The 14168-nt window shown below is 47.7% G+C and overlaps 2 protein-coding genes across 2 annotated transcripts in view; both read left to right on the forward strand.

Annotated features, from left to right (window-relative positions):
* Positions 1-174: 174 nt before the first annotated feature.
* Positions 175-2639, forward strand: ctu1 (cytosolic thiouridylase subunit 1 homolog (S. pombe)). Its single transcript, XM_035435755.1, has 3 exons — positions 175-324; positions 680-1195; positions 1613-2639. Exons 2-3 carry the CDS (start codon positions 700-702, stop codon positions 2146-2148), a joined length of 1032 nt encoding a protein of 343 aa, XP_035291646.1. The 5' UTR covers positions 175-324; positions 680-699; the 3' UTR covers positions 2149-2639.
* An 852-nt stretch (positions 2640-3491) lies between these two features.
* pxnb (paxillin b) overlaps positions 3492-14168 on the forward strand; it is a 40525-nt gene continuing 29848 nt past the window's right edge. Inside the window, exon 1 of the mRNA XM_035436106.1 lies at positions 3492-3706. Within this exon, the coding sequence (XP_035291997.1) occupies positions 3694-3706 (13 nt within the window). The 5' untranslated portion in view covers positions 3492-3693. The remainder of the gene's footprint in view (positions 3707-14168) is intronic.

Genomic DNA, 14168 nt, shown 5'->3' on the forward strand with positions numbered 1-14168 from the left:
CATCCTGTCTACTATACAGTATACATCGTTTTCTATGCACTTAAAATTCATACACTGTGAAAAACATTTTAATTTCTTGGTTTCCTGGCTGCATTATACTCTCCCGAAAATACAGCAGCAGACCCATGATCTGTCATTGGGGCGGAGAGATGCTGCTTATTCAATGACGTTTTATATCTTCCGGTTGCATCGACACAGGAAGAACAATTCTTGTGCATGTTAGCAAAGCAAGCATGTCTATGTCAAGTTGTAGTTTTGGAAGTGGTTGTAGAATTTTGGTGCCTAATGAAGAGGCGTGAATGATCTAACTGTTCGTGTAGACAGGTAAATATATTCTGAGATTCGTCAATTTTTCTTTTGTGGCTACCCCGCAAATTTGTATCCAGAATAACGTTAGATAGCCTAACTAGCTAGCAATAGTTACCAAACGTGCGCTGCTGTCGTTATGATTGCTTAAAAATCACAATACTCAAAAAGTAGTCAATTGCTCTCTTGCCAGATTTTGAGCCTGGCGAAACTTTTAATCAACTCGTGAGAGGAGTCTCGCTTGAGACATTATAGTTTGATTGCTATTGCTCAGGCAAATGTCAGCTAGTTAGCGAGCAGCGTTGCATTCACTAATGTATTGGATGCATTTTTTCTACTTTATCTTATTTCCTGTTTTGCTCTATTTATACAGTGAAGGAGGTAGCCGTCGCTATGCCTGTCCTCTGTAGTAGCTGTGAGAAGAAACGTGCTGTGCTAAAACGGCCGAAAACGGGCCATTCGCTCTGCAAGGAGTGCTTCTTCTGGGCCTTTGAAGAAGAGGTGCACCAGACCATAATCTCCGCTCGACTTTTCAACCCCGGGGAAACGGTGGGAATTGGAGCGTCGGGTGGGAAGGACTCTACTGTGCTGGCCCATGTGCTGAAGGTGCTCAATGAGCGCTACAACTATGGCTTGAAGCTCCTGTTGCTTTCAGTGGACGAGGGCATCACGGGTTACCGTGACGACTCCCTGGAGACTGTGAAGAGGAACGAGCAGCAGTATGCGTTGCCACTGACGATTGTATCCTATGAGGAGCTGTATGGTTGGACCATGGATGCCATCGTTAAGCAGGTGGGCCTGAAGAACAACTGCACCTTCTGTGGGGTGTTCCGAAGGCAAGCGCTGGACAGAGGGGCCATGATGTTAAACGTGGACAAGATCTGCACAGGTAGGTCTCTTTCACATGCTGACACGACACAATGGTACTTTGAAACAAGATTGTTTTTGTGGACAAATACGTTTTGTCCATTTTTTCCGTTAATTCAAATTCACTACATTTCAAAATGCCAGTTGAAGTTGTTTCGAAAAACAGATGTTGCTGCACAAATATTCAGTTTTACTGCAAATGCTCTTTTACTTTCTGTAAAGCCAAAAGTCACAGAAATGTGTCAGGGCTACTTCCATTTCAGTAGTGACATGACAGAACATTCAGTTTCATACAAGAAATAGATTAGTTTTGCATTAGAAATTCAGCTTTTGGTTGGCATTGGCCTGTATTAGTGTATATGATCTAACCCAGGGTGAGCTCTGGAGGGGAGACTGCCTGTTGAGGAGCACAGAATCTCACCCTTCCTGTGATCATTAGGTCACAACGCGGACGACGTGGCGGAGACGGTGCTGATGAACGTCCTCCGCGGCGACATCGCCCGGCTGCGGCGGTGCACGGCCATCAGCACGGCCAGCGAGGGCGAGGGGGTGGTGCCGCGCTGCAAGCCCCTCAAGTACGCCTACGAGAAGGAGATCGTGCTCTACGCCTACTTCAACAAGCTGGACTACTTCTCCACCGAGTGCGTCTACTCGCCCAACGCCTACCGCGGCCACGCCCGGACCTTCCTCAAGGACCTGGAGTCCGTGCGGCCCAGCGCCATCATGGACGTCATCCACTCCGGGGAGAACCTGTCGGTGCGGGAGGGGGTGCGCATGCCCGTGCAGGGGACCTGCTCCCGCTGCGGCTACATCTCCAGCCAGGCGCTCTGCAAGGCCTGCGTGCTCCTGGAGGGGCTCAACCGCGGCCTCCCCCGGCTGGGCATCGGCAAGCACCACCGGCTGCACGGCAAAATCCTGGCAAAAGAGCCGCTCACCCAGGAGGAGGAGCGCAAGCTGAAGGCCGTGGACTTCTGATCGCGTTCTGGCCGGCGGGACTGAAGCGTGTCGCACATTGCAACTGTGACTTAAAGAGCATGTCTCTCAAAACCCTGGTTTTTACATAAACCACCAGTCACCCAGTGAAGTCTACAGATAGGGAAGTCTAAATGCCTGTGCGACATTCAGATATGTTAATTATGTGGTTATAAGTTCATGAAAATGTGTGACATGGTCAGATTGCTGAGACCTGCTCTTTAGGCATTTGTGAGAACTTGTACTGTTGAAATAAAAAGTATGCATTCAGATCTTACTTGCCTGTTGTGTTTTGGCAGTTTGACATGGCTGACGGTCCTTTACTAAAGTGGTGGGATTTGGGGAAAATGAGACTACCTAGTTTGTAGCTCAATATGCTATCTTTTCCAAGTTGTACATAAGTTTGTTTTAAGTTGTATTGCCTGTCTTATCAGGTCTTTTATTATGCAAAATTGATGCTGCAAAAATAAAAAAGCAAAACCGTATGTATTTAATTGTGTGTCTGCATACGTTGTTGTTGTATACTGTAAATAAGCAAAGGCAGAAGAACCATTGTTTGGTGTGTAATTCCAAAGCTTGTAAAATTTTTGCCATTACTACACTGCACTATGAATATTGTGTGTGGTTGACATCTGGCTGTGTTTCGGTGGTAAAGCAACCTCTCTCTCACTCGCTCTTGCTCTCTCTCTCTCTCTCTCTCTCACACACACACACACACACACACAAGCATGCAGGCTCCGGGAGTCTGAGCTGAAGGGCAATCCTCTGTTAGCCTCTCTCTAACCAGAGCTTACCATGGCCCCTTTAGCAGGATAAGAGTTCTGTTTACTGCTGTGCTATGTTTACGGGAAACCTCGTGAGCCTTCCTGTGTAATTACTGCCCACAACATCAGCATAGCCCCCCCCTACGTTACCTCCCCATATCAGTATCACTCTGTACCATAGGGCAAACCCTAGAACCGGTTTCAGGTTGCTGGGTCTGCATGCATGTGGTTTTCTCTTGTGTGGTCCACTGCATTTTACACATAGATGCTGTATATACATATTGACAGTGTATCAGTGCAAGAACATTCCCTCTATTTTGAGCTGGAAATGGTGTGATTATGGGATCCTCAAATTTCCTGTCACTTATTAAATTATTACTAGAGCAGGGTTTTTGGAGGAAGGCCAACACACAATATGTGTTCACGTTTTTAGATAAAACTATGATTAGAGTGTAAGAGTTATTACTGTCACAAGATCTCATATTTCAACATGTAAATCTGTATTTGTCCCACTAGAGGTCACTCTTGCGCTAAGGCTCTTTGAAACTAACTCTTCGTCTGCTTCAACTTGAAATCCAACAAAATCTGTCGGCGGCGAGCTTCGCGTCCAAGTGAAGACACTGCATCGCGCTGCGCGTTCGCAAGACTTCAGATAAACTTCTGTGCCGTACTCAGCAGCTAATACAGTGGTTTGGAAAGAAAAGCTTTGGATCGAGCGAAGACAACAGTAAAAAAAAGGCAGCAGTTCCGGTCCGGTTCATATTGTCGAACCGATCTTGGCACCATGGATGATCTTGGTAAGTATGCAATGGCCATAACGTTACTTCTCTATGTTCTTTGATTTGTATTGTCGATTTGCGGAAAATATGGGGGAAATAAGGTGAGTCCAGTGGTCGCTTGTGTTGGTTTGATTTCTCTCTCTATGTAACAAAACCTAGCCAAATGTGGGTGGAAGGCCTCTTACCGATCGTGGTTTAAAGGTTAAGGAAATGGTTTGCTAATATTAACTAGCTAACTAGCGAGCTAGATGGGGGGATGTCTTGTGTGGCCAGCTAACGTTGGTAGTCGCGAGGGAAATTCCACTGCCCAATGGGCTTGAAATTTAGCAGCGTAGCGTTAGCTAACATAGCCAGAAGACCAGATTTTCTATCTTCTACTGTTATGCTGCTGTCTGCTTTACGAGCTATTTCACTGCCGTCACTCTGTATTGGCTATTTCATGCTTTTTCATTGTTTGGGCATGTATATCACTTATCCCCATTTTTTGTTGACAGAATCTTTTTAGGAGATCTGAAACTTTCGTGGGACCTATTTTGCTTAATAGCTAACGTTATCCCAGTAGAACTTTTGGGCCAGCTGGTACATAATTAACTAGCTTTCTAGGGCTTATATTATGCCAGTTTATTATTTAGCCAACAAGTTACTATATACCTACCGTGCATAATTGTAACGTTGGATAGCTTCATAACCAGCCAGTCTAACTTAAACTATTTCGCTCAGTAAGTGGCATTCCTGTGTCAAGTTAGACATAAAAAATTACTTCAGTCAAGAAATTGCATCGATTGGTGGTGGGTGATTTTTAAAGAAATAAGAGCACGAGAAATTACAAGCAAGTTTTGTAAAATCACCGACGTCAAATTAAGCAATACCCATGGCGAAAAAAACCAGCTAACTAACGTTGTCCGAATAACGTTGTAAAATGTTCAGTTACGCTTTGCAAGCAGGCGAGCATTATAATTAATGTTGGCTATCGTTTCATTTTATACTGTGCGCTCACTTTCCATCTCTCTGGCCAAAGTTATGGGTTTAATGGTAAATACTTGGCTAACTAGGCTGTCTGTCAGGAGCATTACACGATAACGTTAAATAGTAGCGACCAGCTAACTTTAACTGCAGTACATTTCAGTTTAAATTACTGACTTGTTGTAGCAGTCTGGATATTGTACTCATTACGATTAGCATGGACAGCTTTCTTATTAAAAAGAAACTGGAATATCACTGGCTTACTGACTAGCTATTTAACATGGACAAGTAGAAAACTTTTACTAGATCAGCAGCTCATACTTACATTTATTTGCTACGATGGCTGGTTGTACTGTATCTACTGTAACTAAACTGGCTAAACTGTGGATGGAATGTCTTTTTTTACCGGGCGTTGCTGCTTTTCTGTTGGCGAATGAGTTGCGTTAGCTAGCTAACTAGATCCATTAAATCTTTAAATACTTTGCCTTGGTAGCTAAATTAACATTGTCAATCATCTAGATTTGCCGCGCTTGTCTTTGAAAGTCTGGAGAGTGCTTATGTTATCAGAAAACTATTTGTAGCCTTAGGGCACTCTGTATGTGTGTCACCTAATAAATTTGAAATTGAAATAGCTAGCAGTGTAAACGCTTTGTGGGGCTTTGGTCTGAGTCCCACAACCTTTATGTTTTTAGTCTTTTACCTTTTTAGTTAAAACAGTAATACTCGAGTGCGTTTATAGGCTACATGCATTATTTGAGTATATTTTAATGTGACTTTGGGAATACAGTATATTCAGATTTCTCTTCAAGGCTAAAAAAATCCAGGGTATGTATGGTTTTACCCTTTTATTGGACACATGTCCAATTTAGGCCCTAAATATTTTGCCGTCTAAATTTTTTTCTCCAACATATTGGATTAACTTCAAATAATTCTGTAGCACAGGGGTGCTGGTTTTTTATTCTAAATATTTACGTTTAGTTTTACTTTTCCGACAGCTTTATGAACTGCGTAGGTTCACTCTCATGTTTCAGCACAGTAAAATCTTCAGGATACGCTTGCAGTCCGTGGCTGTTGTTGGTAGCTCTTATGCAAATGTGAGATCAAGACATGATTCAGCCGATTAAATAATTAGGAGCAGAAGTTGGCACAAAAATCTGTTACGGCTCAGCCCTTGTTGTACAGCCCTGCTATAGTTTTGCTCTAGCGTATGTACAGCAGTTGAAGGTGCTGTGTTTTTGCTATTGTCCTGTCATTGTGGTAAATGTTTGTTTGGCACTGTGTGTGGTTGCCTACAGATACAGAATATTTGCAGAATGTGAAGTGAATGCTTGAAGCTGGGCATGGCTGTTTTGTGCAGTTGAGCTGGTCTACAGCACACTGTTGTTTATTTTCCAGTAAAGCTTGCAAGCTTACAGGTCACTCCCCCCCCACCTTACACGCACACACACACACACCACCCCCTATGTCTGTCAGCTTGCTCATAGCTGTGCTATGTGTCTGCTAATTAGACTGCATCTTGCACATTTCCTTGTGCAGTGTCAGTACTGGGTTTCTCATCTTGCCAGTGTAAAGAGAATTGAGGAGTATGTGGCTCCACCCATCAGTACCGCAGGACCTTCACTACTGATTCTATTGTATTGCTTAAAGGCCACTCTGTTCCTCTGTCTCATTACCTGCTGTTGTGGTCGCCACCATATCTTGCTCTTTTTGTACATCCTTCCAATCGCAATGCTTCCCGTTCTGGTCTGTGACCTTCTGTCAAAAACCGAGGGATTGGTTCCTTGTGTGGAAACTTAATCACTGTTTCACTGGGCAGTTAATTTGGAATGTCTTACAAGTGACTCATTACTGGGGCTATGAGTGTGGGCCTGGACATGCCTTTCCAGGCATAGCTGATGCTTTATGTTGCTGTCAAATGTAAATTCTCTGAGATTAAAATTCTTCAAATATTCTCTTTCCTTACCCTTGCTTTTAAAATACCTGCTGATATTGATAGGAAGTGAGTTTTGGTTTGACTACGTGCTGATGAGAAGTTGCAAGTCATTAGGAAGTTGCATATGTGAGATGCGTCTTGCATGGAAGGTTGCCATCTAGACAACATGTTGAAGGAAAGTTGCCACAATTGCTACATGTTTATGGAAAATTGCAGCCAAGGCTAAGGGTTGATCAAAAGACAAGTTGCATGTTGATATGAAGCTGACGTGAAAGACTGTGTGAAGTTGCCTGTCGCTCTTCATACCGGGAGTGAGTTGCGCTTGAGTGGCCATCTTTGAACCACCTGAATCCAGTGCCTGGTGGCATCGGTGACCGTGCCACATGCGGTGCCACACCCTAGACTGAGTGGAAGTGACGCCTCATTACAGAGCAGCTGAGAGAAAAGAGTGTGGTTGGGCTGGGGGGGCTGGGGGCGGTGATCAGCTCTTCTCCCGACATCCACCGCCCTCCTCCGTCACACCACGGTTATGTGCCCTGCAAGAGGGAGAGAGCGTGTGCATACACCACTGGGCGGATGGTTTAGACACCGCTTGTTATTGTTGTCTCAAGTGGTTTATGGTTTGTCTGTGATCTCCCCATCCCCGCCCAAAAAATCGAAAAGAACAGGACGTTAAAGTTTTGCATTTGCCCCCTCCCACATTTGCATGTTGTAAACTGGGAAGTTGGAGACTTACTGAAAGAAGCATCTGTCAAATATCCAAGATGAGCACCAGCATTGAGTGCTCTCAAAAACCCCTACAAGCACAGAGACCCTGCTCACAGCTTAGAAGGTTCCAGATAATCCCCTGAGTTCCTCTTTTCAGAAGATGCAGTGTTTTTTTATAAGTCACTATTGAAGTCGGGAGGGGGAGCCAGCAGTCACATGAGTCAACTCCACACCCAGTGACCAGCTGATCGGGCTGGGAGCCTTGCGTATCACGTTCAGCCTTTTCATCTCCGGACTTCCCCTGCTGCTCGAGTCCAAAGTGGAGGTTCCCAACCTTTATAAGGCCAGAAGCTACTATATATTATATGTGACTCACCACCTTTTTTTAAGTGCAGCTTGAAATAGGTATAAATGCGGAACAAAAGTCGTTTTTTTAAAGCTTTTCTCATGAAATTCCTAGCTTTAGCGCACGGGCGTCGTGCCAGGCCTCGTGTGCGGCTGGCGCAGCAGACTGCAGGTGACGGTCCGGCGCAGGCGCGCTAGCGTGCTGAGAAGAACACCGCCCTGGTGACTGGATGTCCATCGGCAGAAACACAGCGAACGCCAGGCCGCGGGGGCGTGTCGTTACCCCCGAAAACGAGTGTCTCTGTGGGATTAGCCGCTGGTCGAGCTCCAAACTGAAGTCATTTCTAGCGCATGTCAAAATAGCCACTGCAGTGGATAGGAGAGGAAAAGTACTAGGTGAACGTCAAGGGTGTCAAAGTGTATAGCCACTGGTGCTCATTGAAGGCAGAGATGCGGAAAATGAGTAAATGGAAATATAAGTAAATGGAGTTCCAAGGTGATCACATGGATCTTAAAAAGCCTTTATTCCACGGGCTTAGACACATTAAAATGCTAGCAACCCATTGCAGCTAAGCCCTCTAATGAGACCCTGTCCATTGATCTAATGGGTGGCTATCCCAGTATTACAGCCTCGCCATTGAAACACTTGATGGCCCCCTCTAGTACCCTTATGAATAAAGCACACTGCGGCACTTAATGGCACTAGCTGGTTTACCCGAGTGAATAAAGCTGTTTGTATAGACTGACACTCCACCATTCTGGAGCTTTCAGTTCCTGCCGCTTCACTTTTAAGACCTGCCTAATTGTGTTTTATGGAGGGAATCTTGTGGTGGGTGGGTCACATTAATTTATATTGGCTGCTGATTGAATTTCAGGAAATACGAGTAACCGTGGTTGGGCTAGTGTGGTGGCTGTGTGAATCTGACGGTGAAGAATTTTACATCTGCGGCTGACAGGACAATACGTAATGAGTGGATCTGACTACGCAACCCGTGACTTTTCTAAAGAGATCTTAAGAGATTTTTTTTCGTCAGCCTTCACAAGCTCTTCATGAATGGCACTTTTTATGTGCCGCACCATAACATACCCGACAGCAGCATTGCTGGGTGAAACACTATCTGCTGTAAGCACACTGGCCAGTTCAGATTCATACTTTGGGAAAAAAAAAAGAAGTTATATGGCTGTCCGTCATTAGCTGTGGCATGAGGGTCACGTCTCACTGCCGCCTATAACGTGAAACCTCAGTAGGTTTTGAGAGGGGGCCTAGGAATGCTTCGCTGTGAGCAAACTTCCTGGTTTTACCGTCCATGTCGGGGAGAACCTGCACTGACAAGAGAGCCTAGCGACATTTAGCCCTAAACAAGAATGCCCCCGACCCCCCCACCACCCCATCCATATGAGATCAGCCTGCAGGCACAAATCTTCTGAGCTGGCCAGAGAGCCAGAGCCGGGCGGCTGGAGTGAATGGGAGGGATTGTTAACATAATTTGAGTCTGCCGTCTCCGTACAGGCGGAGGACTGAACAGGAGGGCGAGGGCGGGGGCGGGCGGGGGCGGCCGCAGTGGAATGCGCGGCGTTGTCACCGCGTTCGCTGGGGTCGGCGCGGGAGCCCAGGGGCACGATGGGTCGCTTCCTCACACCGCGTCCTGACAGGCTGTCACTGCTCGTCTCCCTCCTGCTTCCGGCACAGCTGGGCATTTGCCCAACGCTGACCTCGAAGGGTTAAACCTGAATGTCCAAGGAAGTGAGGAAAACTTGTGTTGTCCTCCTTTTGAGACTCCTCCTGTATCTCTGAGGCACGTGTCACGTTGCTTTCAAAGCAATCCTGGTGTCATGTGGTTATGTTTAGAACATGTTTGGCTGTTTATATCCATCCACTCTGCCTGGCCGTGCAGATCTAGCGCTGTTTGCAGTGGGTGACGTGTCACTCTGGAGCACAAAATGGCTGAATCTAATCACAGGAAATAGAACATTTGCATACATTTCTGCTTCTGGTTGGTTCATGTTCTCTTCTGCTTTTGCACAGACACACACACACACACATGCACACACACACACACACTCACAGGGTTAATGGTGTGATCAGAGAGCTTTGCCCAACTGCTTGAGCACTGCACGGGTATCGTAAAGTTTAGTTAACAGCTCTGCTGTTTCTGTTGTGTCTGATTGCCTGGGGGTTCACTGCCCCTCTGTGCAAGAGAGCCATCTGTCATGTGATCACAATGCATCCCCAGCTCCGTTACAGGCCTATTTAAAAAGTGAGCTTCAGTCAGTCCGCCGAGCTGCCATCCAAATTCCATGCTGATTTGAGCCCAGTGTTGTTGCAAACCAGCTGAGCTGACCTTCTGTTCAACCTTGTACTTTATTCCTCAGAGCCAAAACAAAGGCTATTGTCACAAACTGATATTTATAGACTGACGTTACACTGAGGCAACTTTTTTTCCCCCATTAAAAGGTGTGAGACGTAGGGCATTCTCAGTATGCTGTGTGTGTGTGTGTGTGTGTGTGTGTGTGTTTGTGTTTTTGTGTGTGTGTGTGTGTGTGTGTGTGTGTGTTTGTGCGTATTGTTTGAATCAGGCCACTTGTTTCATTTCAGTTGCCTTTCTGTTGTCTTTTGCTCTGCAGTGTGTTTATACAGGACATATTTGTAGCCCTTTGCTAAAACAAACTGACCCACATGTTTTAAATTCACCTTAAAGAACCAAAAGAAATTTAAAAAATAATCACTCGGGCCGCTGTGACGAACATCAGACTCTCATGCAGAGCGGAACATGTGGCGTGTTTGGGGAGAGCCGAAGCAGGGCGGGGCAGCCTGACGAGAGACGCAGGGAGGGAATACTGCGCTCGCAGTTTGAGCACAAACGAGAAGAACGCTGCCAGATGTGACAGAATTCCAGCTGTTCAGAGAGAGGGAGAGAAAACGGAGAGAGAGGAGGATGTAAAAACAAAAAAATTGAGGCTTAGCTCAAATTAGAATCTTTTTTTTTTTTTTTTTTTTCGACGTGGTCCATCCCAGGCCTGTTCGCTGTAAGCGGTTTTACTCTGGGATATATATTCCAACGTGCTCAGAGGAAAGGTCAGCTAGGGGTCGCGGAGCCGCGTGACTCTGTCGCCGCCCTCTCGCCAACGTGCTTGCGGGGTCCCGCGCTTGTCTGCCTCCCACCCCCTCCTCCCCCTCCGGCTCACCGCGCTCGCAGAATTCCGCGAAGACCCGCGAGATTCCTCACCCCGGGGATCGCCCGAAATCGACTGTCCCCGTGCCTCAAAACCTTCCCCTGCATCCGCCCGCCTCCCCGCACCCCGCACCCCGCCCAGCCTGAGGGGGGCGTCGTGCAGCCGCCTGGCCTTTGTGTGACGGCGCCCACGGTGTCTGAGGTTACCGGGCCCAAGCCGCGATGTGACTCACCGCGGTCGCTTCCTCACTAAAGGCCTGCTGGGACTTCCTGTTTGAGAGCCTGCTGAACGAGTGCAGAGAAGCTCAGTGAGGTTTGTGTTGTGGTTTTTTTTTTTTTTTCACACATTTGCCTAGCACTCGTTCTGGAAATTGTGTACATGGGTTAAATCGGTAGAGCAGTGGGGCGAAGATACAGTGGTTACCAATGGGGCTGCATTTTCAGGGATCCATCCTTCTACATGCCCGTCTGTGCGTGTGAGATACCTGCTCTTTGAGGAGGAGAGATCTCAGTGAGGCACGTTGGTGTATGTGGCCTCACCCCCCCCCCCCCCAACGGCCTCATCTCCAAGCCCGAGTTCATCAGCCAATCAGCATATTGTCCCCTGCGTGTGGTGCAGGCTGTCTGCCTCGGACAATACGGCCCTTTCATCCCTCCAGTGTGAGCGTGCTCTGTGCGCGAGACGCGGGCGCGGCCACTGCGCTGACCCGCCGTCCCCCAGCATTCCTCCGCACACCGAGGGCCGGGGGGGGGGGGGGGGGAGGGGGCCAGCATGGCGAGCCCCCTGCGGCCCACGCCCCTGCTCCAAACAGCAGGCGGGAATCACGGTTAACCCGAGGGTGTCCAACCTGTCCGTCGAGTCAGTGCTCAGTGGCTAACACCACGCCCAGGTCTGTGTAGGGAGTTCCTCAGGAGCTGCCGGGCCACCAGACAAAGGAAAATGTGTTGAGCTGGTGAAAGTCTAGCCCTCAGGGCTGGGGGGACCCTATGGGAACAGCAGGTGTTGGGTTTCCCGGGTCCCCCCTCCAGACCTGAGCGCGGCAGGTGGATCCTAAAGTGACCCAGCAGCCGGGGAGAGGAGGAGTGGCAGCTCGGGGAGGGACAGTGTCCTGAGATGGAGGTGGAGATGGAAATATCCTGCTCGTAAAGTCAGTCAGTGGTGTGGTGAAGACCCCGCCCTGGAGATGGCTTCATTGCATAGACAGAACACCCCAGTCCTGCTGCACATCCTCAGGAAACCGTGACGAAATCTGGACGAGAGAAAGAGGGAGAGGGAGAGAGCGTGTGTGTGTGTGTGAGTGTGTGTCTCATGCAGACACATACACACACCCACACCTCCCTGTCCTTGGCTGCAGTTCTTGGCTTGGAGACAGTGGCAATTGTTTTCCTGATGGGCCAGAGTAATTTTGCTAGAATCTTCTGAGCTCCTGGCCCTCTTCCCCCGTTATCTGAACACAGGCTCCCCTTGTACCTCCCTGCAAAAAACTGCATCAACATTCTCAACTGATTTCAGTGGCACCCCTCATATCATACCAGCAGAAACCTCCCCCATGTGTGCGTACTCTTGAAGTGGTTCAGAGTGTTCTCCTTCAAGAGGTCTGCCCCTGATACTCGAACTGATACTCTAACCAATAGAGGCGAAGCACTATACCTGTGTGTTTCCTACAGGAGTTGATGTTGGTTTGTGGGCTCATTCAGTGGTTAGTGATTGGCAGAGGTGTGAGGTCGGGGCGTTTCCCGTGCCACGCGTGGCACCGTATATGGGTAACTTCAGAGTTTTGACATAGTGTTCCACAAAGCACATCAATGCCTGTGTTCGCAAGTTTCTGTTCAGAAGACGTTAATTAGCCAGTGCTGTTTCAATTTATAGCGCTGTTTATTTGAATGGCTATCGTGTCAGGTTCAGTGCTACCGTGTCTTGTTACAGCAGGGCTATCATTCTTAATGGAAGGATACTGATACCGGTACATTTTATATTTATAACTGTTGATTCTAACCGTCCGGCTTGTGTTAGTGCCTTTGGCTCAGAAGTGACTCCCTCAGGGGAGCTGTGACCTCAAATGCTGTGCGCTCAGAATCAACAGGGATGCAAATGGTGCTCCCGGTTTACACTGGTTTGATTTGTTCCGGGTTTTATTAGATGCCTGTGCATCTAATCTGCTTCTACAGAAACCTGCCCAGAATGGCCCAAACTGCTGTACGTTGAGAGTGCGATTTGTCTCCTTGATTAATTTTGCACTGTTGCTTAGTGATGAAATGTTGGATGTTGTAAAGACGACAACAGGGGGCTGTTCTGTGAGATGTGCCACCAGACCCAGGTTGTGTGGGACCCAGCCTCCCTCAAGAGCCTGTCCCAGAGTACAGCTGCTCTCCTCTCCTGGAGTACCTCCTCCTCTTACCTCCTTTCCAGCGCTCCCCCCCCTTCTTGGGACCTGGACGGAGGCGCGTGCACGTGTGCATGTGCGTTAGGGAAGCACGGTGGGAGAGGCAGTTTTCGGGATGTAAATGAGATGTGGGACCATGGCATGTTCTGCGTCATGGAAGTTCTGCCTGTCAGCCACTGTCGCGGGCTGCCTTAATTTCCACACTAAACGCAGCTATACAGAGGGTGAGAGGCTAGAAAAACAAAAAGGTGATCGATTTGAACCACAGTCTTTTGCGTCTTTTGCGAGAGTAAAGGGTAAACTCCAATGATCGGGATCAACTTGCGTGAGAGAGTGAAACCCAGAACTACAGCAGTGCTGGAAATGTTTTCTGAGTCACTCCCTCACCGATTCTTTAACAAAAACAGGATTTCCTACTCGTGGTAAAATGTGGTGGTATTGCACTTCTCCCTCCCTCTCTCCCTCCCCTCTTTCTGCCCCAGTTGATGACTTGGCAGGGGGGCGTTTGCTTTGGTCATCTCACAGAAACCGATGCCTCGGGACGTGGAGGTGGGGGGAGATTAGGGCATTAGGCAAGAGCTAATGACTGGGTGTCGCAAGGCCGCATGCGTTCGTGCTTGTATTGCCTTACGTTTTCTGTGCGTTCTGATAGCGCTTCATTTATGTCCCATATTATTCTTTGCGTGTTGTATATTCCTAGTTTATGTACGCATATCCCATGTGTCCTGTGCGGTAAGTTGAACACACTGAAACAGTGAGCCTCTGGACTGTACAGAATGGATGGGCTGAAACCTGGCCCTGAGCTCTCTTTTGAAGAGTGACATGTGTCAGCAGGTGCGGAGATGAGTTGTTTGGAAAGTAGCGGCCGTCACTACTAAAGATGGGATGAAAATCCCATGGGAGAGTTCCAAGAGCTCCATTAATGCCTCACCAAAGATGTGGCATGGATTTCAGTTAATACAGATGCTTTTATT

This window comes from Anguilla anguilla, chromosome 10 (genome assembly GCF_013347855.1).
Source record: "Anguilla anguilla isolate fAngAng1 chromosome 10, fAngAng1.pri, whole genome shotgun sequence".
Classification (NCBI taxonomy): Eukaryota; Metazoa; Chordata; class Actinopteri; order Anguilliformes; family Anguillidae; genus Anguilla; species Anguilla anguilla.